This window comes from Chiloscyllium punctatum, chromosome 2 (genome assembly GCF_047496795.1).
Source record: "Chiloscyllium punctatum isolate Juve2018m chromosome 2, sChiPun1.3, whole genome shotgun sequence".
NCBI classification, from domain to species: Eukaryota; Metazoa; Chordata; class Chondrichthyes; order Orectolobiformes; family Hemiscylliidae; genus Chiloscyllium; species Chiloscyllium punctatum.
The window spans coordinates 141,680,363-141,707,480 of NC_092740.1; the positions used below are offsets into that span (position 1 = coordinate 141,680,363).

General features: G+C 41.6%; 1 protein-coding gene across 1 annotated transcript in view; it reads left to right on the forward strand.

The window, feature by feature from the left end:
• Positions 1–2,144: 2,144 nt before the first annotated feature.
• Positions 2,145–27,118, forward strand: part of LOC140490980 (beta-1,4-galactosyltransferase 1-like) — a 52,291-nt gene continuing 27,317 nt past the window's right edge. The window contains exons 1-3 of the mRNA XM_072589155.1: positions 2,145–2,505; positions 10,632–10,867; positions 26,408–26,595. Coding sequence (XP_072445256.1) covers positions 2,214–2,505; positions 10,632–10,867; positions 26,408–26,595 — 716 coding nt within the window. The 5' untranslated portion in view covers positions 2,145–2,213. The remainder of the gene's footprint in view (positions 2,506–10,631; positions 10,868–26,407; positions 26,596–27,118) is intronic.

The following is a 27,118-nucleotide window of genomic DNA, read 5'->3' on the forward strand; positions in this document are numbered from 1 at the left end:
TGTGCAATTCTGGTCTCCAAATTTGAGGAAAGACATTCTGGCTATTGAGGGAGTGCAGAGTAGGTTCCCGAGGTCAATTCCTGGAATGGCGGGACTACCTTACACTGAAAGACTGGAGCGACTGGGCTTGTATACCCTTGAGTTTAGAAGACGGAGAGGGGATCTGATTGAGACATATAAGATTATTAAAGGATTGGACACTCTGAACGCAGGAAACATGTTTCCGCTGATGGGTGAGTGCCGAACCAGAGGACACAGCTTAAAGATACGGGGTAGACCATTTAGGACAGAGATGAGGAGGAACTTCTTCACCCAGAGAGTGGTAGCTGTGTGGAATGCTCTGCCCCAGAGGGCAGTGGAGGCCGAGTCTCTGGATTCATTTAAGAAAGAGTTGGATAGAGCTCTCAAGGATAGTGGAATCAAGGGTTATGGAGATAAGGCAGGATCAAGATACTGATTAAGGATGATCAGCCATGATCATAATGAATGGTGGTGCAGGCTCGAAGGGCAGAATGGCCTACTCCTGCACCTATTGTCTATTGTCACCCTTAATTCCTTTATTGTTCAAGAAAATCTGTCTTAGCTTTAAAAATATTTACTGAAGTACTGTCAACTACTTCACTGGGCAGGGAATTTCATAGATTTACAACCCTCTGGGTGAATAAGTTCCTTCTCAGTTCAGTCCTAAATCTGCTCTCCCCCCAGTTTTGAGACTATGCCCTGCTGTCCTCGTTTCCCTGCCAGTGGAAACATCCTCTCTACGTATATTTTATCTATTCCCTTCATCATTTTATATGGTTCTAATTGATCCCCCTCATTCTTCTAAATTCCAATCAGTATAATCCCAGTCTACTCAGTCTCTCCTCATAAGCCAACCCCCTCAACTCCTGAATCAACCTAGTGAACCTCCTATGCACCCCTCGAGTGCCAGTACATCCTTTCTCAAATAAAGAGACCAAAACTGCACACAGTGCTTCAGGTGTCACCTCACCAACACCCTATATAGCATCACTTGCCTGCTTTTAATTTCAATCCCTTTAGCAATGAAAGATAAAGTTCCATTTGTGTTCCTTAGTTAAAAATCACACACTAGGTTATGGTCCAACAGGTTTAATTGGAAGCACCAACTTTCAGAGTGCTGCTCCTTCATCAGGTGAAGGACCACCTAATGAAGCAGCGCCCCGAAAGCTAGTGCTTCCAATTAAACCTGTTGGACTATAACCTGGTGTTGTGTGATTTTTAACTTTGGATTAGTGGTGCTGGAAGAGCACAGCAGTTCAGGCAGCATCCAAGGAGCTTCGAAATCGACGTGTCGGGCAAAAGCCCTTCATCAGGAATAAAGGCAGTGAGCCTGAAGCGTGGAGAGATAAGCTAGAGGAGGGTGAGGGTGGGGGTGGGGAGAAAGTAGCATAGAGTACAATGGGTGAGTGGGGGAGGGGATGAAGGTGATAGGTCAGGGAGGAGAGGATGGAGTGGATAGGTGGAAAAGGAGATAGGCAGGTAGGACAAGTCATGGGGACAGTCCACCTCAGCCCAACACCCGCATCTCCAAATCATTCTCAACATAGTTTTTAACAATGGGTGTCATCTCAGCTCAGCTAATGTACTGAAGGGGTGAAGTCTGCGTCCCAATGTTAGGTCATAACTGATTCTATTTCTAAAGTGGGAGTTACAGAATCTTACCTGGATTTATGTAATTTTTGAGCAAAATATAATTCTGATATTGGAATTTATCTCCACACTCTCCATCTGTATTCTAAATGCAACCATACCATGGTCACTCCTTCCAAGATGATCTGTAACTATGAGGTTATTAATTATTGCTGTCTCATTACACAGCACCAGATCTAAGATAGCTTGCTCCCCTGTCGGTTCCATTACATGGAAACTATCTCTCGTCCTCTCACCAGCGTACTCAGTTCTGATTGGTTCGCCTGTGGACACGCCCCCTCCCGGGAGGACGCGGCCTCTGATTGGTTCGCCCCTACCCGTGCGGACGTGGCCTCCGATTGGCCGACCCTCGCGATGCCCATCGCTGATTGGTGTGAGTCGTCGGCCAGGCCCGGCCCCCGCCCCCCGCCCCGTTGGTTGGTTTGGGGAGGGGAGTGGAAGCTCCGGGCGGCTGTGTCGGAGTCTCGCGGCGGGGTCCCCTGGCGGGTGGCGAAGCCGTTGGTGCACGGCGTCCCCCCCCCCCCCCCCCGGGTGTCGCGAGCATGGCGCTGAGCTCGGCGATGCCGGCCCGCGGGCTGCACGCGACGTGCCTGGTGGTGATGGTGCTGTCCGGGGTGCACCTGGCCGTGACTCTGCTCTACTACCTGGACATGCACGTCTACAGCGGGCGGATGGTGCGGCGCTTCGGCAGCTTCCTGGTGGTGGACGGGGTCGGCACCGCGGGGGGCCCACTCGCCAACAGCACCAACAGCAGCTACACCGTCGAGTACCACACTCCCCGGAGTCCGCCGCCATCGCCGTTACAGCCGTGCCCGGATACCCCGCCGCATCTCGGTAAGCGGAGCCCTCGGGGAGTGGACGGGCGGTTGGTGTTTAATTTATTTTTGCTGCCTCTTTTATTTGTCCTGGTGCTCCAGAAAACTAAAGCGGGACATCGAGTTTACAGAGCCTGCGGTTAGACAGTCACTTCCTGCTAACTCCCCCCCCCCCCCGCCTCTCTCTCTCTCCCTCTCTCTCTCTCTCTCTCTCTTCCCCCCCCCCCCCTCTCTCTCTCTCTCTCCCCCCCCCCCCCCCTCTCTCTCTCTCTCTCTCTCTCCCCCTCTCTCCCTCTCTCTCTCCCCCCCCCTCCGAGATTACAACTACGTGTCTGTCGTTGTTTTATTTTTGTAACCTATAATGTTGGTTTTCGGGCATCTCCAAACTTAGCTTCACTTCAATGATCCTCTTCCACCACCCGCCTCCACTATCCCTTTCAAAATCCAGTCACCTCACCCTCCAACTCATCGATTGCTGCACCCCTCAATTCCTTCCTTCCCCCCCCCCCCGTTGTGTTTCCTTCTCTTCTCCCCCCCCCCCCGTTGTGTTTCCTTCTCTTCTCCCCCCCCCCCCCCCGTTCTCTTTCCTTCTCTCCCCCCCCCGTTCTCTTTCCTTCTCTCCCCCCCCCCCCCGTTCTCTTTCCTTCTCTCCCCCCCCCCCCCGTTCTCTTTCCTTCTCTCCCCCCCCCCCCCGTTCTCTTTCCTTCTCTCCCCCCCCCCCCCGTTCTCTTTCCTTCTCTCCCCCCCCCCCCCGTTCTCTTTCCTTCTCTCCCCCCCCCCCCCGTTCTCTTTCCTTCTCTCCCCCCCCCCCCGTTCTCTTTCCTTCTCTCCCCCCCCCCCGTTCTCTTTCCTTCTCTCCTCTCCCCCCCCGTTCTCTTTCCTTCTCTCCTCTCCCCCCCCGTTCTCTTTCCTTCTCTCCTCCCCCCCCCCGTTCTCTTTCCTTCTCTCCTCCCCCCCCCCCGTTCTCTTTCCTTCTCTCCTCCCCCCCCCCCCCGTTCTCTTTCCTTCTCTCCTCCCCCCCCCGTTCTCTTTCCTTCTCTCCTCCCCCCCCCCGTTCTCTTTCCTTCTCTCCTCCCCCCCCCCGTTCTCTTTCCTTCTCTCCCCGCCCCCCCGTTCTCTTTCCTTCTCTCCCCGCCCCCCCCGTTCTCTTTCCTTCTCTCCCCCCGTTCTCTTTCCTTCTCTCTCTCTTCCCCCCCCCCCCTCAGTTTTCTTTCCTTCTCTCTCTCTTTCCCCCCCCCCCCCCCCGTGAAAAGATCTTTCCATTTAGTAAGAAAGACTATGGCCCAAGAGCACAGCCTCAGTGAAGGGATGACCCTTTAGAACAGAAATGTGGGATTACTTCAACTAGAGAGTGGTGAAGCTATAGAATTCATTGCCATGGAATGCTGTGTTTTTGAATCAAGAGTTAGATCACTTCTTGATTAGTGAGATGAAAGGTTAAAGGGAGGAAGCAGGAGAATGGCGTTGAGAAACATATCAGCCATGATTGAATGGTGGAACACTCAGTGGGCTGAATGGTCTAATTCTGCTCCTGTATCTTATCATTCCAGTCTCCCAGTTTTTCAATCACTTTGCCATCTGTTCTGATGATGCAGCCATCTACTTGAGCACTTGTATGTCTTCTGTTTACTTCAACTGAAAATTCCCAGTCGGCATGGTATAGAGACCTCCAACAAATTCTATTCATTTATGTTGTTCTGTCGCCCTGTTCTCCTCTTTCAGTATTTCGAAGGGGAGTACCCTTTATGGTTCATGCCTCAGTCGTCGTTAACACACCTTCCCTTCCTGATAGCATCGTTCCATGCATGTGCAGCAGATGTTCTCCTTGTTCTTTCACCACCTCCTTTCTCACTGTCCAACACCCCGAACACTCCATCACATTAAATCAGCATATTGCTTATATCTTTTTTAGTTTAGTATAATTCATTTGCCATCTGTGATATGGTGCCCTCTGACGTGCTGTAACAATGATGTGGAGGTGCCAGCGTTGGACTGGGGCGAGCAAAGGTAAAGATCTTGCAACACCAGATTATAGTCCAACAGGTTTATTTGGAAGTACTAGCTTTCGGAGTGCAGCTCCTTTGCAAGGTAGCTAGAGGGACAGGTTCGTAGGACACAAATTATAGAAAAGATAAATGATCCTACCCCACTAGCTACCTGACAAAGGAGCAGTGCTTCAAAAGTTTGTACTTCCAAATAAATCTGTTGGCTATAACCTGGTGTTGGGATTTTAAACATATGCCATAACAAAGCTCGATCTACTTGAAACACCCTGGGAAGACCAAATGTAGACGTGGTAATTGGTGGGGCACTATTCATTTTGCAAGCATGGCCCTGAGTTTTTTCTTCTATTGTTCCTTATTGATTCCAGTTGTGACCTTTTCAGCTTGCAACAGTGTTCCAGTGAAACTCAGCACAAGCTCAAAGGCCAGCACGTCCTCTTTGATCTTTGCAGTCTGTGGCCTTCTGGATGTGATATTAAGTTCAATAAGTTCAGCCATAATCTCTACCTCCAGCTTGTTCAATGTGTTTATGTATTTTGGCTGTCTTGTTTCTTTCACTATCTCCATGTATTCATTTTGTTACGTTGTTTCCAAGTTGATGTGTGATTGAAAGTCTTTCCTAATGACACCGAATACCACTTTACAGTTTTTTGCATCATGATATTTTTGTTACTTCATCTCCTGTCCCTGCTGCTCCTGCTCGTCCTCCTCCTCCTCCTCCTCCCCCACCTCGATCACAGACTAGCCCTTTTGCTCTTCCTATCCCATACCTCTTTTCACAAATGTAACATCTTGCATTTCTATCATTTTGCAATTCTGATGAAAAGTTATCAACCTGAAACATTAACTTGGTTTCTCTGCACTGATGCTGCCAAACCTGAGTTTCTCCAGCAATTAGAACAATGTCTCACATCCTTTTTTTTTGTTTTAATGTTTTTCATTAGTCTTGAATGTTCTCCTATGTCCTTTTACTTCCTGAATATATTTTTCAATGTCAGATGTTAGGCTAACTGGCCTAATGTCTCCTCTTGCTTTCTGTTTTTCTGCTTTCTGGATAGAGGATGTCACATTTGTAGCTTTCTCATCTGCATTCTTTCTGGAATTTTCTTTAGAAGATTAAAATTAATGCATCCAGCATTTGTTGCAGCCACTATTTGAAGATGTAAACCTAAGAAACCAGTCAGTTCTTTCCTATTATTTTGTTCCGTTCTTGAATATTTTTTTACCTTCATTACTGTCCTTCAGAAGTAGTTGAGGGTGAGAGGACCACTGAAATTTGCGCAACGTTATGTCAGGAGTTCCTCAATTCAGTTATATCTTTTGGAGATTGCAAAAGAGAGGGTGAATCTTGTAACATCGATTTTATTTTGAGTTAGGTTTGGTGACCTGATTTCCACGAGTTTGAGTATCAAAATCTTGTCAGATGACGTTGTTTCCTATCTTTGCTTTTTTTTGAGGTGATTGCTGCTGTTTGACGTTTTAAAACACTTTTTAATTGGCTGCTGTTCATAGTCATAAAGATTTACAGCACGGAAACAGACCCTTTGGTCTAACCCGTCCTTGCAGACCAGATATCCCAACCCAATCTCGTCTCACCTGCCAGCACCTGACCTATATCCCTCTAAACCCTTCCTATTCATATACCCATCCAGATGCCTTTTAAATGTTGCAAATGTATTAGCCTCCACCACTTCCCCTGGCAGCTCATTCCACCCTCTGCATAAACCTAGTTCTGGACTCCCTCAGCTCAGGGAAAAGATTTTGTCTATTTATCCTATCAATGACCCTCGTGATTTTTTTAAACCTCTATAAGGTCACCCTTCACTTCCGACGCTCCAGGGAAAACAGCCTCTCCTATAGCTCAAATCCTCCAACCCTGGGAGCATCCTTGTAAATCTTTTCTGAGCCCTTTCAAGTTTCACAACATCTTTCCGATAGGAAGGAGACCAGAACTGCACGCAATATTCCAACAGTGGCCTAACCAATGTCCTGTACAGCTGTAACGTGACCTCCCAACTCCTGTACTCAATACTCTGACCAATAAAGGAAAGCATACCAAACGCAGCCTTCACTATGCTATCTACCTGCGACTCCACTTTCAAGGAGCTATGAACTAACACTCCCTAGGACCTTACCATTAAGTGTATAAGTCCTGCTAAGATTTGTTTTCCCAAAATGCAGTACCTCTCATTTATCTGAATTAAACTCCATCTGCCCCTTCTCAGCCCATTGGCCCATCTGGTCCAGATCCTGTTATAATCTGAGGTAACCGTCTTCGCTGTCCACTACACTCCAGTTTTGGTGTCATCTGGAAACTTACTAACTATATCTCTTATGCTCACATCCAAATCATTTATGTAAATGATGAAAAGAAGTGGACCCAGCACCGATCCTTGTGTCACTCCACTGGTCACAGGCCTCCAGTCTGAAAAATAGCCCTCCACCGTCACCCTCTGTCTTCAACCTTTGAGCCAGTTCTGTATCCAAATGGCTAGCTCTCCCTGTGATCTAACCTTGCTAACCAGTCTCCCATGGGGAACCTTGTCGAACGTCTTACTGAAGTCCAGATAGATCACATCTCATGCTCTGCCCTCATCAATCCTCTTTGTTACTTCAAAAATCTCAATCAAATTTGTGAGACATCATTTCCCACGCACAAAGCCATGTAGACTTTCCCTAATCAGTCCTTGCCTTTCCAAATACATGTCCATCCTGTCCCTCAGGGTTCCCACCACCGTCAGACTCACTGGTCTGTAGTTCCCTGGCTTGTCTTCACCACCTTTCTTAAACAGTGGCACCACATTAGCCAACCTCCAGTCTTCCAGCACCTCACCTGTGACTATTGAAGATACAAATATTTCAGTAAGAGGCCCAGAACTCACTTCCGTAGCCTCCCACAGAGACCTAATTCCTTAGATTATTGAAATTGTTAGGTATGTGAATCAATGATCTCAGCCTTGGCTGCTTTCACATAAGGTAAAAACAATGACTGCAGATGCTGGAAACCAGATTCTGGATTAGTGGTGCAGGAAAAGCACAGCAGTTCAGGCAGCGTAAGGTTTTGGAAATGGATGGTATGCTGTGTTTATTCCCCATCATTTTCTTTGCTGAATTTGCAGACGTCACCTCAAGTGAAGCTTTGTTGTGGGACTGATAGATCTCAGGATAAAAATGGCCTGGAAAATGGCAATATAGGCACTCTGGATTATCCAGAAGAGCAGAGATGGATGGACAGAATAAGTAGAGCTGTACCAAGCAGAAGTTGGTGAATATTTGAAGTGACTTGATTAGTCTCCCCAAAGTTGTTTGCATGCTAGAAAATGCACCCCTTGTCCTCATAATTTCTTTTACAGGAAGTCCCCGGGTTGCGAACGCCCGACTTACAAATTTATGTTTAAAAATTCGAGTTACATACAAGGTTTGTCCTAATGACAGGCGGACTAATTAGCCCGTATCTGTTCTGACTTGTGCCCTCATTCAGCTTATGAACAGCGGAAAAAATGGACCTTGCCCATAGCCTGGGGACTTCCTGTGCTTTGATTTATAAGTTGAAACTGAGGACTGGTAATTGCAAGTTAAACTTTAACGTTTTCCTATGATTGATACAATTATGTTTGTGAAGCTATTGAATTGTTGTAAAAGCCCAACTGATATGCTGATTGGGGAAGGATACCTATTATCCTTGAATGCTCCAGACCTCTGACAATATGATTGACTATTGCTGCCCTGTATAATGACAAAACAGGTCAAAACGTTGCATAAACTGCTGCAAAGAAGTATTAGAAAAATAAAATCAAAATACTGCAGATGCTGAAAATCTGAAATGAGCAATTCCAGTGTGACTCATAGTTAATTGTTTTTCTCTCTCCACAGAAGCTGCCAGAAATGCTGAGTTTCTCAAGCACTCTGTTCTAAAAATAAGCCTAGGTGCATTGTGATTTGCAAATATGCATTCAAATTAGGAGTAGGTCCCTCGCGACTGTTCTGTCATTCAGCTACCCTAAACGTTTCACCCACTGTCTCTGCTCTGAAAAACACTTCTCACTACCTTTTCCAAGAAGTGTTTCAAAATCATTCAGTCGTCTTTGAAGAAGAAAATCTGTCTTAAATGGGTGACCCCTTATTTTTAACCAGTAACCAAGTTTTAGATTCTTGCACAAGAGTCTTTTCTGTATGCACTGTGTCAAGACCCCTCAGGAACTTGTATGCATCAGTCAAATCACCACTTAGGCTCCCTACAGTTAGTAAAACTATCAGATCAAATAGGACTAGAAAATGTGCTAATTTCTGTGACTGCCTTCTGACACCTGTTGAATCTGTGCTTCTCTTTTGAAAATCACTTGAATTGGAGCATTGAGGGTAATATGAGTATAGAATGTACTGTCGTTGGGGAATTTCAGTTCAATACATTTGTCACTCAACACTAGTCAAGTTAGGGGCAGCTGTTAGTCTGGGTTCCTACCATTATTTGTAGGAATAATTGTCACATGCATCTTTGTGGAGGTAATATCATGCTAAATTTGCACTGTGGGGACTTTCCATCTTAGATGACACTATCACTGCTAATTGGGATAAATTAAAAGTAGTTGTAATGGTTCAAAAGGGGATACTCGTGTAAATGGCAGCCCTATTTTAAAAAGGCTTAGTTACTTTATAACCTGCTAGTCAATGTATAGGGTTGGATTCTGTCATCTACAGTAGGGAATAATTTCATTTGACAATATTTATCAAGGTTTTGAGCCTACCACCTTGAATGGGAAGGTGAACATCCCAGTAGGGATACCATAAAGCTCCCTCCTCACCAACTCTGTCACTTAGACATATGTCACCATTCTTTTTACATCACACTTTTTTTTGTAAGAGCTTCATGATGTCTCCACTGAAAAGATTGAATATTTCATTCGGGGTGGCATTTCTGATGGTGCAGAGATTGTTCACTGAGAGGAACCAAGATGGGTACTTAAAAATGCAAATGAGCTTCACTGATGGGTTAATGGGTTTAATGCTGAGTTTGCAGGCAGTGACCAAATTTAAAACTGCAGTTTGTAAACCTCCATTTCAGGAGAAAATCAACTGGGTGTTGCAAATTTCTTCATTGGTCTGACCATCTATCAGCACTCGTTGTTCAAATTCCTGTTTGAATAATTCCTGGAAGATTGCCAGCAACTAAATAGATAATCAGGCAAATTATCACTGGATCTCTGGTTAAGGAGAAATTATGGAATATGGGAGTAGGAATGAACTTTTTATCTGCTTGAGACTATTGCACTGTTCCATTAGGAAATGGGTGAACTGTTTCCCTTTGGTATACTTTCATCATAAAACCCTTTTAATACTTTTAACCCCAACAAGGGACGTTTTCATGGGATGGCAGGAATTTCCAGGTTTTCCTGACCTTGTGTGCAGAGATGTTTCCCGATTTCACTCCTGAATGTCCATCCTCTAATTTTAAGACCGTGCATTCCTAACTAATCTATCTAATCCTTTTAATCATTTTAAGCGGAAGTTGTAAACTAAAAAGGAATGAATGTTAAATTTAAACAGTCCAGCTTCACCAACCTTTCAGCCCTGCTTTTAATTTTGGTGAAACAGTTGTCTCATCCAGTGCCAGTATATGTTCTTTCTGACTCCTTGCTGAGCTGTCTGCTGCAGATGAGGCAGACCAAAGCACTATAGAACATTGTTAACTTTTCTAATCTATTCTATTTGATATAAATACTGACTGGCCTTTTTTGAATACATTAACATGGAAATCTCTTAAGCCCCTTCGCAGCTCTTAATGTCTCATATTTTGATATTGTTTGATTAGATTTGTAATATTCTGGACTGTTTCACCTGGTACTGGCAACTGGGTCGTGGAGTAAGTTGTGCTGTTTTGGTCAGGAAGTGATTGAAGGAGCTGTGATTTTTTGTTTTTAAAAACCTGGATGTGACGTTGTAATTTAGGTTAGTTGATCTTTGCCTGAGTGACCAGTAGAGGTTCCCTAGATGCAAGGAAAATCTCCCTCTAATTCTAGCTACTGATTATTGATAGAACCAGTGTGCCAGTCAATTTGTCACTGGTACTATGATGCTGTCCAAAGCCCCATAGAACAGTGCATATTGTTTTTGAACTGATTCTGGACTTCTGTTTTCTCTGTAGTGGGACCACTTTCAATAGAATTTTCTCAGACTGTTGATCTGGAAGATGTGAAAAATACTAATTCATTGTTAAGGGAAGGAGGCAGATTTACTCCAGTCGAGTGTACAGCTCTCCAGAAAGTTGCCATCATCATTCCTTTTCGTAATCGATTTGAGCATTTGAAATATTGGTTGTATTTCTTGCATCCAATTCTTCAGCGGCAGCAACTGGATTATGGGGTGTATGTCATTAACCAGGTAAGAAATTACTCTTCTAATGTAATTAGAATCATGAAATGAATGCCTATGAAGCCATTTTGTCCATTGTAACTGTGACTTTCGAAAAGCAACTAATCTGATCCCATTCCCTGCACTTCCCTGTTGTCCAGTTTACTTAAACATTTTTTGAGTGTACCTCCACTGCATGCTCAGGCAGTGCATTCCAGATCTGAAATGTTCATATTCAAAAGGATTTTCTCGAATTGTTGTTGATTCGTTTTGCTATTCACATTACATTGGTGCCAACAGGAAAGAATTATCCTGTTTCTATCCTAGAGGGCCATGGAAACTCTATCTTTGAGTATATTTGACATATTGGTTGACATATTTCTGATTTCCAATAGTATAAAGAGTTATAGGGGTAAAAGGTGTTGGTGTTTAATCAGCCATGGTACTGTTAAAAGGCGGTTCAGGCAGGACTGTCTTCCTCCTGTTTCTATTGTTTACTCTGTCCAGATCACTCCAAACTTTATGTTCAGCCTGATCGGCTGTTGTGTGATTTATCTGCTTCATACTGCTCTCTAACTCATTGATCGTCCAGGGAGATCTGGATTTGTCATCGCCACCTTTGCCTCCTGTCAAGCATGACCTTTATTTGACTGTCTTCTCTTTCAGAGTAACCTTTGACTCCACTCTAACCTTAAACTTGTGTTCCCTTTTATTCTGACCGTCCTTACTATTTTAATGCTAATACTAAGTACATCTCTAATTGCTTAAGATCTATTTACACCCTACTGAAGTTGGCCTTCCTTGATTATTCTTACTCAGGATTACTCCTTGTCATTTTCCACAGCTAACCTTATGTTCCTATGATCACTGTCCCATAAATGTTCCCCTATTTACAATTGATTCACTTGATTTCCTGGAACCAGAACTAGAAATACCTTTGCACTGGAAATGCAATACAATAGAAAATATTATTGTACACGTACCAGAAATTCTTGCCCCACCCTGACTTTACACTTCACTGCAACATCCTCAGTATATATTAGGCTAATAAAATGTCCTGACTACAAGGTCTGTAAGTCTTTTAAAGCCTGTAGTCTCTGTCTCTTCCCCCTCTTCCCCCTCCCCCTCATCAACATTACTGTGCCACCTCTTTTCCTTCTCTAACTTTCTTGAGTACCTGTATCCAGAATATTTCTTTCTGTCCATTATCATCTTGGCCAGATTTCTGTTATCATAAATTTGTATTTCTATGTGGCAATTTGCACCTGCAGTTCAACCTTACTTACCACCTTTCATACATTCACATGGATGTAATTTAAACTAAATATTCCTTATGTTGACCTCACCTAATAGTTTTGTGTCATTCCCCCGATTCAGACACCCCTGTCAAATGAGTTCAAGCCTTCCCATGCAAATCACTTTGCAAGGAAATTAGATCCATTCCTGTTAAGGTGCAATCTTTCTGGCTTACACAGGTTCCAATGCCCCCAGAAATTTGCAGCCCTCCCCTTGCAATGTCTGCTGCCACACATTTGTCCACTCTGTCCTTTTTTGTGTTCGCTTGAGGGTGATTATTGTGAATAATGCTGAGATGACCACCTTTTATTTTTCAGATCCTGTTTGCTAGTTCCTTCTCAGGTCTGCCTGCAAAATCTCTTCCCTGTTTCTAACTTTGTCAATGCTACCCATCTGAGCCATGACTACTGGCTTCTTCACCCTTGCCCTTGGAGTGCTGTGCTGCTGCCTGGTGACAAAATAATGTCCTAAATTCACAGATGAGGCTGAAAAAATACATCTGTTGTGCTAACTGTTGAATCCCCAATTACTACTTCAGTATTCTGTCTGATGGAAGGTCTGACCCACAAAATTGCAGCTTCCAGTGCTACTGAATCAAGGAGGCAGAGCCCAAATCCTGCTGGAAAGGGCATCAAACTCCTTGCTTTTGCTAGCAATCTGGTCCAGAGCTTTTGGCTTGGAGACAGGGATGCCACTGTGCCACTCAACTTTATCTGTTTTATTGCTTTGAGATCTTCCCCTTGTTCCTCATTGTAGCTCAGCAAACCATGATGCTGTAGACTAGACTTACTGCATATCCTGCAGGAAACATCCGTTCTTGTCAATATTAAGAATGGAATATAAGTTGGAAGAGCAAGGTATGTTCCTAGAGTATTGCACTACTCACCTGGTTCTCCTTGACTGCTGTCTACGTGGCTGTGGATGACCACATCCGTAGACTTGTATGATTTGTATACTTACCTATGTTTTAAGAGATGTGAACTTCCCAGTGACTAATTTGGAAGATTACTTAAGATTTCATGTTTTAAGACTTACTGGAAGATACTAAAATTCCACATATTTGCTATGAAATAATGTTTACGCTAAATACGCTGAACTACAGAAATGGTATTTCCTATTAATTTTTAACATGACTGAAAACCCAAGTCACGTTTTTATAATACTCTACTTTCTCAGGAGAAATCTAACCTAGTTTACAAAGTCCTACGTTTCCTCTTGTTTTAACAACATCCCTTCTACCAGGGTGAATCTAACTTTTTTAAACATAAGTTTACCTTTTGAGCATAATCAAGTAGATTTCCAGAAGTGAGGCACCATCTGGTGATGCCACAGTCTTTGATTTTTATTATAAGCCTTATTCTGGAACCAGGTATCTATCCTAACCAATACTATGTTCAGTGGTTCACCCGAAAGCATTCTTGAGCTACGTTGTACCTCAGCACTCACTTCCAAGTCTGAGATTTCCATCCTTTGAAAAGCAATTCCTATGTCTGTCATTTCTGCGTCAGTGTTAGAACTTGAACCTACAGTCATAAGCTTTTGACCTGGATTCCAGTCCCATTGGCAACCAGATTATATTTACCTGTCTCAACAGGTTTAGGATGAGGTAAAATGGACTTGACTTGGCAGATTCTGTCGGAGGTCCCATTCCTTTCTCCAAACTACTTCTGATCTTGAATTAAAGGAGACTGTTTAAAGTCCAGAGTCGTAGTAAGATATGCAAACCTTGAAACTCTGAATTTCTTGGGGGTGCTGCTCAAGCTCTCAAATCTGCAACTGACTGCTGCCAAAGTGGCCATCCTGGACACAGGAAGCATTCCAGAGTTCCTACATAGAATGGGATGTGTACTCCAAGGTTTTGTAGCTGCCTTGCCATGTCTCTTTATTGTAGTAGTAAGTTTAAAAGTCTGGCCACCTATTCACCAGTCAGCTCCTTATCATCAGGTGACCTAATGTAGGGATTTAACGAAAAGTTCTTGTTTTATTCTTGGAACCCAATGGATTTTAGATCATTTTAAGGAAAATGGTTAGACAGCCTTCGTGTTGCCATTAAATATCACTTAACTTTAACTGAGTGCTCTCAGTAGAATTGTTTAAACAAGCACTGGTTTTACTTGATAACGTATCCAATTGGCTTTGAATTTTAATTTCCATGTTAGTTTAGTGATAAGTGTCATACATTTTCATTCATTTAGATTAATTTAAAGGTTTACCAGTATATTTACACCACATAACTATTTTCCTGTGATGTCTCCTCATGATTGTTTTTCATTTTGCACCCTCACATTTGGTTCACTCTAGCAGCTTACAACCTGAGCCACTCCTGGCTTTATTTCTCAACTTCATTCCCTGTCTTTGTTTCCTCTGCTCTTCTGAGATAAAGAATTTGGAATTGCTTCCAGCCCTGCTTCATGGTGAAATTGATTTTTTAAAAATATGGATCAGGATGGGTGATGCAGTATCCAGTGACATTTCTGGGGCCACTCATTTTTTTTTTTCAGATTGTGTAGTTGCCTTCACTTTGAAACATGTTGGTTTTGGGCTGTCTGGGTGAGAAAGTAGCTCCTGTATTAGTGTAAGCTGTACTGAACAGATTAAGGATAGCAATGCTTGTAATTATTACTCTTTGCTAGACTTAGTCATAAATAAAGTAATAATTGGCATGCTGTGGATGATAATCTTTGATTTGGAGATGCCGGTGTTGGACTGGGGTGTACAAAGTTTAAAAATCACACAACACTAGGTTATAGTCAAACAGGTTTAATTGGAAGTGCACTAGCTTTCGGAGCGCCGCTCCTTCATCAGTTGGTTGTGGGGACCAAAATTGTAAGGCACAGAATTTATAGCAAATTCTTTTTTTCATGAAAAGTTGCTAAAGTCAAAATGCTGGGTCTGTATTGTTTTTAGATTGCTTGTAGTAACAAAAACGTAAATTAGTGAGGAAACTCAGTAAGTCTGGCAGCATCTGTGGAGAGTTAAGAGTTTTCTGAAGAAAAGTCACAGGACTTGAAATGCTAACTCTGCCTTTTTGCCACAGACGCTGCCAGGACTGAGGTTTTCAAGCAATTTCTGCTTCAGATTTTCAGCATTCATAGTTCATTTTAATTTGTTTGCTGGTTGTGTAATAATATACCAAAAAGTTGAACTAATCTAGAAAATGTGAATTCAAATTGTACTAGTTTGTGAATTTGCATTAAATTATTTTAAAAATCTAGAACAAAACTAGAATCTCAGTGCCTATAAAATTGTAAGGTGGTTTTAAATGCCCAACTGGTTCACTAATATCCTCCTTTTTAAATAAGTTAATTATATTTCTCATACCACTCCAGCATTGTTGGCTATCTGCTGAAATAATCTTAGCAATCCAGTTAATTGGATTATCGTTTTGCAAAGGATAGAAATACATCCGATCATTTGATGTTTTCTTGGGGTTAATTCTAATTGTAATTGGGGGAAAGTGGAACAAGTGCGGGCGGTAATATTTTTCTTGGCAGAACAGATTCAACTGGCCAAAGGGCTTTTTCTGTTTTTGATTGAGCCTCATTTCTAGGATGATATTACTCTGATGTCTGCCATTGGAGTTCATATAACCGAACAGGCTAATTTTTGATCTGCAGATGTTTTGGCATAAAGGACATAACTCGTGAGATTGAGTGCAGGATTTGCTTCCTGTCCCTCTTGCTGCTGCGCCTTATCATTTGAACTTGAAGTATGATGAGTTAGTGCTATTAGAATTGTTGTTAACCAGCTCCTCCCAGCACTCATGTTGATGTTGTTGGACTTAAAGGAGAGCTTTAAGTGTCTTTGCTACATTTTCTTCATCCTTGTCTTGAAAGCTGGCCATTTAAAATTCAAAAATTGAACCTGACAGGGCTGATACTTCTCAGACCCTCCTTAGGAATTTTGCCTGAAGAGCTGGCTTTGGGTCAGGTGCTAGAATTGGAGGATATGATGCAGGCATTGCTGGTGGAATTTCTTTCATTCTTGTGTTGCTGTAGTTTATGGAAGCCTGGGCTGGCTTGGATCTGTGTGTTTTATTTTGGCAGAGGTGGCTGCCAAGCTGTATGAAGTGCTCAATGTATTCAAGAGGGTTTCATAATGTATATGAAGGGTGAAACGTTTGACTGGCCAGATCTGGGTTGATATGACGTTTGTATTGGTGATATTCAAGGATAGGCAGAATGTCTTGTGTGCAGAGTTAGTTTGAAGGTGGCTCAAATCTAGTGCAGAGTGAACAATGACACAGCAGTCGTTTACATAGCCAAGTTTGCTTTAGTGCAGAGGTGACTGAAGTTAGTTTACCATGTAGGTAGCATTTAATATTCAGATCAGAGAGGTGAATAATCATTATTGTTCTGGTAGAGTATAAAGTGTCTGCAAAGGGTCACTAGGTGGGTGAGTGGGCAAAATGTTGGAGGATAGCATGGGAACATAGGAATTAGTTCACTTTGGCAGGAAGAAGAGAAAATGGCGTATTTTAAGTAAAAAGAGGTTGCAGAACTCTGCAGCACAAAGGGATCTGGATATCCTGGTGCATGAATCTCAAGAGGTTAATTATGCAGTTCCATCAAGTGATTCGGAGGTTGTTTTATTCCGAGGAGAATGGAGTATAAGAATTTTGCAGTGGGAAAGTGAATACTGCAGATGTTGGCAATTGAAGTCAAAAAGTATGGCACTGGAAAAGCACAGCTGATCAGGCAGCATCCGAGCAGCAGGAGAGTTGACATTCTGAGCATAAGATCTTCATCAAGAATGTTCATTGTGCTTTCCCAGCGCCATGCTTTTTGACTTATAAGAATTTTACTACAATTGTACAGGGCTTTGCTGAGACTACATTGAGTGTACTGTCTACCGTTTTGATCTTGTACAAGAAAGGACAATTTTATTCAAAGCAGTTCAGAGAACGTTCTCTGGATTGATTCCTGGGATCCAGTGAGGGAGGAGAAATTTTAATTGGAACTTGAGATTGTTAGTTATTGCTGCTGATAACCTTTTAAAATACTTGAATTAGTAGAGGTGAATATTTGCTTGGTGTCCGAAAGATAGTGGAGAAAAACTTGAGGTATGAATGTAAATATCTTCTATCAGTGACAATAAATTGTTTTATTTAAATGGCTTGACACTACTGCTATAATAATAGAGTGGAATAGCTTATAAGCACATTAAATATTTATCTGCAAATATCATTAACAGTGGTTCCTTCGCGGATCATGGAGGTGGTGAAGGAACATTAGAATGAATGACTATCAGAAAGAATGACTTGGAGGAAATGTTTTTAAAATGTTGATATTTCTGGAAATTGCCTGCAGTTCTAAAATGGACTTACAAACAGATTAGAATATAAAGTACAGATCTTGGAGAATATTGTTTGTTCCATTAGGCTAGTGTTTTTTTTTAAAATACTGAATCCTCTATCGATCACTTGTTTCCTCTTGCCTCTGGTTTTCCCCTGTGGATATTTCATGGTGTTGTCCCCTTGCTTCCATGTCTGTCTTGCTATTGCCTACATTGTCTTCATGGGAAAACCTATTCCCATAGCTTTGCTAATTTATGCATATAGTCATTAAACATGAACTGTCTGCATGCAACTTCCTTACAGGTTTGAGCCTTTATCTCCTGGTTCCGTACTTCATTGGAACCACAAACATGTCATTCAGTTCAGTTATTTCTTTCCTTTTTAAGGACTTTAAGTACTTGACTGTTTAGCTCCTTGAACTTAGCTTGCTAACTTATTCTTTCCAGATTTGAATGTCATCACGGGTGGAGATTGTATTATGACCCTCCTCTGCATTTCTTGAACCAGTGTCTATTATGTTCAAAACAGTTCACCTTAGAATTGTGACTTGGTAATGATGTTGCAGTGCCATTTCTGTATCTAAAGAATGAATTGAATGTTGTAGGGCATGTCACTTAATTCGGAATTGTTCATGGATAGCACTCAGGAACTTCTTTCAAGGGAAAATTTCCTATTTGTGTGTGAAAATTGAAATTGATTCAGTGAGGAAGACCACTCTGGCAGGTAACTCCAATAATATTTGTTTCCATCAGATTATCTGCCTTTGTAGCTATGCCTTTTTGAAAGGTTTGTAGATGTATTGTATTCTTGGAAATGTTTGCTGCTTTAGTATAGTTTAAATGACCTTTTGTAAAAACATGAAAATGTTTAAAGACCTGCTCAGTGTTCACAGTGCTGTTGTTGGGAGGAGGGTGTGGGGAGAACCAAACTCTGGAAATGTCTTTTGCTTATTTCAATGTTCATGGCACTTACCTTTCTCTTCTTTTCTTTTCCCTTCCCCACCTGCGTCCCACTTGCTTTTTTTTCTAGATCTGTGCTTGTTTCTTCTATCTTCTGCAGAACATTGAGATTGTGAAGGTTGCAGTGGAATCTGATTGCAACTCTCCCTCCCTGCACTAGCTAGCTCAGATGGAGAAGGAAGAAATAGTCCTCTGCTCAGCTGGGCCGGTAAAGTGATATGTACTTTGCCCGATTAAGAAATTGGTAATTGTGGACACTATATCCTTACCTCTAATGAGAAGGAAAATGGCACCTCATCAGTGGTTCATGATGAGTCTTTAGTTAGTGTTGCACTAAAGGTTCAAATGCTGCACAGTAATTTTATCAAGATTCATCTTTTTCCTTGTCTAATTTTTAGCGTATATCAGTTTGGATTAAAATATCATATGCTTTTACAATTTTTGTGAAGTCTTTGCTTAGTTTGTGCAACAACTGTAATTGATATGACTTATATTCAGCTGCAGTTACCAATAATAAACATCGTGGTTGTTTTAAAGTATGTATATAAAGGGAGCATAAACATCTACAATAAAAATAGAAGGCAAGATCTATAGGGCATTTTTGCGTTTGGTTATCTTTCCTTTATTGCAACTTTTTTCCAAAACAACAGATTTATGATCAAGCTTCTTCAGAAAGTGACACCAACAGGGGATCTGAGTGTACTATCTGGAAATAGTGAACTTGAGATGAGAAATCAAGATCAGTGTTTGGATATTGGTACAGAAGGAGAAATGTGAATGTTATTTCAAAGGCAGCTGGTATCTGGTGAATTAGCGCTCTTTATATGGAAAAAAAAAGTTCATTATACAAGATGTCTCTTGGCCTGTATGTTTTATTTTACTGTTTGTTCAGTACCAAATGAATTCAAAATTGAAATAAGCACGTTCACAATGAAAATGAGATTAAAATTTCTCACATGACTAAGAGGAAGTTAGTTGTTTTCAGCAGTAGATAATAATGTGATTTATTTTGTGCCTGTTGCCATTTGGATTAGAATCATTGAAAACAATGCAACCGTCCTATGATATAACCAGTGGATACTAGGCCATAAGTTTTTCTTTTTTATTTTTGAAGAAAAACACATTTATAGTACCTAAAGGATTTGAAGCAAATGCATGCAGTTAACTTGCACAGTTAACAAACATTGTTATGTACTATGCACTCTTACTTTCCCAAGAATTCTCTTGCACTTCATGGTATCACTTCAGATTTATTTACTTCTGTTGACTGCACTCGAAGTATGCTGCGCTGTCTGGGAATTCCTCAGAAGTAAGACTTTTAATTTCACTCCATCTTGACTCTGCCTCATCCTTTGTTCCTGTTGCCTTCTCAGCTAATCTGCTGATTATTGTTTTTAAACATAAGACTCTTGAAGACAACTATGAATTTGTTGTCCACTCTGAAAGTAGTAAAGACTTCTGGCTTCTTTTCTGTTGTAATATCCAAAACAGGATTAAACTTTACCTGCTTTTCGCAGGAAATGAATTTGGCTGTTTCTCTGCTGATAATTCAGGCCTGCTAGCTGTTACTTATTTGACCAATTTTCTCTGTGAACTGCAACAAACTCTCTCAGTAAAGACACAGATAAATTGCAACCTGAGAAATTCCCTGTGATCCATCTATCTCCATCATTGCATTGCCAGCTCTGGAATGTCCTCAAATAAACCCTTTAATTAAGAATCACTCACTTAATCAGCTCCATTGAAACATTTCGAAAGAAATGGAGTTTGCAATCCTTCAGGGTCCAAATTCTTTTAAACTAATTTGACTTTAACTCCCAAAAACAGTATCTATACTGCAGTTAGGAGAGGCAGTGGCCTTGTGGTATTATTACTTGACTGTTAATCCAGAGACTGGATTAGTGGTGCTGGAAGAGCACAGCAGTTCAGGCAGCATCCAACGAGCAGTGAAATCAACGTTTCGGGCAAAAGCCCTTCATCAGGAATAAAGGCAGTGAGCCTGCAGCATGGAGAGATAAGCTAGAGGAGGGTGAGGGTGGGGAGAGAGTAGCATAGAGTACAATGGGTGAGTGGGGGAGGAGATGAAGGTGATAGGTCAAAGAGAAGAGGGTGGAGTGGATAGGTGGAAAAGAAGATAGGCAGGTCGGACAAGTCAAGGAGACAGTAAGTGAGCTGGAAGTTTGAAACTAGGATGAGGTGGGGGAAGGGGTAATGAGGAAACTGTTGGAAGTCCACATTGATGCCCTGGGGTTGAAGTGTTCCGAGGCGGAAGATGAGGCGTTCTTTCTCCAGGCGTCTGGTGGTGAGGGAGCGGCGGTGAAGGAGGCCCAGGACCTCCATGTCCTCGGCAGAGTGGGAGGGGGAGTTGAAATGTTGGGCCACGGGGCGGTTTGGTTGATTGGTGCGGGTGTCTCGGAGATGTTAATCCAGAGACCCAGGTAATGTCCTGGGAATCTGGGTTTGAATTCTGCCAGGGCAGATGGTAGAATTTGAACTCCATAAAACATCTGGAAGTAAGAGTCTAATGATGCCCATGAAACATTGTTGGAAAATCTATCTGATTCATTAATGTCCTTGTAGTCGGAAAACTGCAATTCATACCTGGTCTGGCCTACATGCAACTCCAGATCCTTAGCAATGTGGTTAACTCTTAACTGCTCTCTGGGCCATTAGGGACGGGCAATAAATGTCAGCCTAGCCAGCAGTGCCCTCCTTCCATGTATACATTTTTTAAAAGCTCTTGTTACTTCAAGGACAGCAGATATCATGTCTCTAGTTCTTTTCCTGTGAGATCACCTGTAATTTTAAGATCTTACCTTTTTAGCTATAAACTTTTTAATTCTACTTAGCCACGCCCTTTCAATGAATAAAATCCAAGCTTGTACTAATTACAATTATTCAGGGCAGTTTTTACCATTTTCTTGATAGTTTTAGAAACTAATTAGGGGTGCCGATATGTTGAGTGGAGCATAGCAGGCAGAGGGGTGACTTAGAGTTTAATAAAATCATGGGGACTAGTTCAGTTTAGGAATCCTGGTCAGCATGGGCAATTTGGGCTGAAGGATCTATTTCTGTGCTCTGAGATTTTAAACACATAACCATGAACTAGATATTTGCAACATGTCATCTTCTGAACTCAGTGTACTTTAAGCAAACTAAATTTAACACCTGCGCCCAGACTTACTTTGATCAGGGGCAGCTGGTGACTTTTATAAGTGAGTGTAACCCAGCTGTTGTAGTGCCTGACAATGGCTGCTTCCTGCAGACTTGTCTCCTAACTGTTTTTTAATTGCTTTGTGTGTTATTCAATAATGAAAGTGTTGTTTTGTTGCATTCTCCTTTGATTCTCTTAAAATTAAAGACAGTGCCATGTACAAAAACCTTTTTAAGATGTTAGGAATCAAACAGCAGTATTAGATTTCCATTTTAAAATCCCAAACAGTGTAGTCCAGTAATGTGGTTTAGGCGTTGAGTACAAATACCTGCAGGGTGAGTAACACTTTTGTGTATCTGTGAGCTAACAGTGATGTCAACTCCTGTGTGTGCATAATGTTTGTGATGAAGCAGCTTACCTCTGTCTATATAGGAAGACACCAGATTTATCCTCCTGATTTTAAGATCAATTAAATTAATCTTCATCTCAGAATTCCAACTTCGGTCAAGCCATCTGACCTTCCCAGTTGAGCAGCATGGTACCACATGCAACTCAGGATGCATTCATGTTTGCTTTTTTATGTTGTATGGAATTTCATATACAACATGCAATTAATAATTTGCTACGGCAAAAGATTCATAGAACATGCTGGACATTACTGTAGGCGAGAGTGGACATAAGCATTTGAATGATTATTGGAAAGATAGGAATAGTTAGGAAAGGATAGCACTACATCAATTAAACCAAAGTAGAGCAACAGAATGGAAATGAGATAGACTTTAATGCATGCTGTGGACAGTGTGGAAGAAATAGCATATCATTGTTTTGTCATCAGTGTATAAGAAGAGAGTAAATTATTAAAAAAATAAAAAATTACTTTTTACTGAAAGCTAACTTAAACTGTGGTGGAATTGCCAATTATGAATATTTGATTGTAGTAATTTGGCACAGGTTTTAACTCCATGTAAGCAAGTTAACAAAACTAGAGTTCACATAATAGAACCAGAGTTTTGGATCTAAATAAACTTGCTTTAAACAGCATCCAATTTGAATTGAGCTGATGAGTTGCTCATAAATGCATCAGTGGCTGGTCAATCCAGTGATGCCTTGGAAAATAGAGATCTAGAAGGTGGAGTAGAACTTCGAAGCACTGAGAGAAAAGAAAGAGTTGCAGTTGTGCAGTATATTTTCAGGACGTCCCCATGTGCTTTTTGAAATGTGCTCAATGCTATGTAGGAAACACACTGATTACTTTGCATATAACAATATCACAAGACAACAAGATCCTAATGCATGAAACTATTCTCATCTACATTTGCCGAATTCTCAAGTATTTGGTTTCGATATTCCCACTTCAAATCATTAGAGTCATAGAGATGTACAGCATGGAAACAGACTCTTCGACCCAACCCAATCTAGTCCCACCTGCCAGCACCTGGCCCATATCCCTCCGAACCCTTCCTATTCATATACCCATCCAAATGCCTCTTAAATGTTGCAATTGTACCAGCCTCCACCACTTTCTCTGGCAGCTCGTTCCATACACGTGCCACCCCCTGTGTATACTCCTACTGCTTTTATACTCTTAAGGATTCACTCGATCTATCCTGTCTGTACCTTACATATGCTTCCTTCTTTTTCTTAAGCAAACCCTCAATTTCTTTCGTCATCCAGCATTCCCTATAACTACCAACCTTCCCTTTCACCCTGATAGGAATATACTTTCTCTGGATTCTTGTTATCTCATTTCTGAAGGCTTCCCATTTTCCAGCTGTCCCTTTACCTGCGAACATCTGCCCTAATCAGCTTTTGAAAGTTCTTGCCTAATACTGTCAAAATTGGCCTTTTTCCAATTTAGAACTTCAACTTTTTGATCTCATGTGTCCTTTTCCATCACTACTTTAAATCTAATAGAATTATGGTCTCTGGCCCCAAAGTGCTCCCCCACTGACACCTCAGTCACCTGCCCTGCCTTACTTCCCAAGAGTAGGTCAAGTTTTGCATCTTCTCTAGTAGGTACATCCATATACTGAATCAGAAAATTTTCTTGTACATACTTAACAAATTCCTCTCCATCTAAGCCCTTAACACTCACTCTTATCCTATTTGTGAAAGTATTCCTTTCGGTTTATTTGTGGTGGTTTTTCATGTTTTGAATTTGATCTTTGTATTATCTGCAATATTTGATATATCTGAATGCTAGAATGTTCACTGCCAATGACTTGATCCTTGGGTACTGTGTTCTGATCTTGGCTTGTCAACTCGCTGTGTATCATTATTGCACATTTTCATAGACAGTTGCTGTCCCTTGGTTAATTGGTGATTGTGCAGTGCGGTTGAGGCACTGGAGTCGAGAAATTGACTGGTCAAATGCCTCATCTCTGAATTGCAGGTCATTCCCGATTTACAGACATCCCCCTTATGCTTATCCTTCTGAAAAATTGGTTGCAATTTTAAAGACTCTGCATAAGAACATTTCCTGGACTTGTCGTCAGTAGTTTTCCACCGTCTGCATTGCATACAATTTGACTTGCAATCGGGGAACTGTGGACACATTGAATGAAAGAGCCATTAACCAAGAATTGAAGGATATGGGAAGAGATGAGGAAAAAGGAGATGACCTGAGAGGTCAGCGGTGATCTGTTCAATGGTTGAGCAGGCTTGAGAGGCCATAAGCTTACTACGATTTCATACAATTTTATTGCCGTGAACAGTTTTCCTATCACCGATGCATCTGTGCATAGCAGTATTAGCTTACCTGGCAGGGGAAATGACATGATCAGTATTAGGGGTGGCAATCATTCAGTCCTTGTGGAGACCAAGTTCTGTCTATCAGTGCAGAATCTGACCACTGCATAATGTAGAATTAATACGATGGAACAGATGTGAAACAAGTAAACTCAAAGTTGGTAAATGAGGTGCTTTAAACCTTCAGAATTATATATAGCGACAAGCTGCAATTTTGGTAACCGGTATTTACAGAAAGTTGTATTTTTCTGGTTTTTAACTAAATAATGTATTAACCTTTTAGATTAGATTCTCTACAGTATGGGAGCAGGCCATTTGGCCCAACAAGTGTACACTGACCCTCCAAAGAGTAAACCACCCAGACCCATTTCTCTGTGACTAATGCGTCCAACACTATGGACAATTTAGCAAGGCCCACTCACCTGAGCTGCAAATCTTTGGACTGAGGAGAAACCAGAAGAAACCCATGCAGACACAGGGTCTGCACGCATTCACCTGAGGTTGGAATTGAACCTGGGTCCCTGGTGCTGAGAGGCTGCAGGGCTAACCGCTGAGCCACCGTTCTGTCCTTATTGAATACCAGGATCCCAAGACATTTCTTCCAGTCTCTGTTCCTTTTACCCTTTCTCTCTCTACAGTCTACCCACTGCTGCCTTACTTGAGATTTTTCCTCATCATCTTGCTTGACAACTGCCTATCTTATTACTAATTACTAGGGTGTGTGCATCTCTGGCAAAGATGCTATTAACTTCTTTGGAATTAGTACAGTCGGTTCTGCTGTAACACGTTTCTTCAACGTGAATTGGTTTTAACGGAGTTGAAGAATTTAGATGGTTATTTGTAGAACATAAGCTTTCCTTCCACGTATTGGTTATCACGCAGTTTAAGTGGCATGGCTATTGTGCGATTTTCTTAATGCACAAACGCACAAGGACAGAACTATCGCTTTATCTCAGAACCGATTGTGGTACACTGCTTTCTTGAACCCCTACAGTCCACTCATTGTGGGTCGTAGTGCTGTTTAGTAAAGATGCTTTGAGATACACTGATATGATTTCAGCCTAGATGGTGTGTGGAGAGAAACCTACAGATTATCATGTTTTGTGTGCTTCATGGTGAGCACTTGGAAGAAGCATTGAGAGTAAAAATGAGTACAGAATGTACACTGGGTGGGGGCTTGCATGCTGATCACCAAAGCTGGCACAGCAGCACCTCCTGACTGAGTTAGCTAAATGCAAAGGATATGTACAGCATGATACACTGGTTAGCACTGCTGCCTCACCGCACTAGAGGTCCAGTTTCGGTTGTAGCCTTGAGTGACTGTAGAGTTTGCAAGTTGTTCTTGTGTCTGTGTGGACTTCCATTGGGTGCTCTAATTGTTCCTGCAGAACAGATAAGTGCAGGTTTGTATATAGCTACAATCTGTAATCTCAGGACATGACATGTTCCTCTTTGTAACATTACTATGTCAAAGGGTCAATCCTTGATTGTGTAGCCATGAGCTGGAGCTACTGGGATGGTCTTCTGACTTTGTGTAGGAGAGCATTGTCAGGCATCTGACAAAATACAGCACTAACCTTTTGATCCTTCAACACAGGGTTGCATGCTAAATAGTGGAAGCTGCATATTAGCAATCTTGCAACCAATGGATCAGCTCAGAGCACCGCAGTCCTGGCACATCAAGCATGAATAGTGGTGAACAGTTTTGTTCTTTCAACAGATGTAAATGTCACTGATAGTCATTGCTCCTTAAGGTGGTCGTGATCCCCCAAACTAGTCAGTGGAAGAGGCTGCAATGATACAATGGTTGATTAGTCCTTTTAAGTCTGCTGTGATTTGATCGAGAAATGGCAGTCAAGTACTAATGTCATGTGTGTCAATATAAGTGAAGGTGCTGTACCTCTGCCACTTTTCAAAGTTGTGAAAAGTCCTCTTTTTGCAGCATTCAAAACCTGAGCTTTGGGTATCTTGTGTGGTTAAAGAATCTGCATTGATTTAATTGTGCCTTAATTTTTAGTACTGCAAAGAAATGAAAGGTTTACGTGTAAAAATGTTGTGATTTAATGGCTTCTTAGTTTGATGTGTTTGTTCCATTTCTCTAATTTAATTTTTTTCAGCATGGTGAAGACACTTTTAATCGTGCCAAACTTCTCAACGTAGGTTTTATGGAAGCTTTGAAAGAATACGACTACAACTGCTTTGTATTCAGTGATGTCGATTTGATTCCCATGGATGATCGAAATATATACAGGTGTTACAGCCAACCAAGGCACCTGGCTGTATCAATGGATAAATTTGGTTTTAGGTAAGATGTTGTAATGGATAACTTGCAAATAAAAATCCATTCTTGTAATTAATCCAAAAGACATTTAGTTCTTTTCTTTACAGGCTTGATAGTAAGTAGCTGTCCTCCATAAATGAATATCTAATATATGGCATCCACTTGAAACTTGATGTGCAGGTTCAATCCAAACAGCAGATCTCAATTTAATATGGGTGTACACTACTGTTGCAAATAATACATGGATATGGAGCAAATATAAATTTGCTTTGCTTAAGATTTGTGTGATCCATATTATCACCTTGCATAGAAAGCAGCAAATTAGATGTGGTATGGTCAGCATATTATCCTTTTGGTGCACTCTAAGTAACAACACTATCAGATTAGTGTCTGATGCTCCAAAACTGAAGCTCCTTGCATCAATCAAAATTGGTAACTTGGTTTCACAAAAAGCTAAGCTTAGTCTTCTATGCTAAAAAAAATTTACTGAAGCCCAGCATTCTGGGTTGGTGGTAAGTGTGAGGAATACCCTGATGGACTTGTCTAA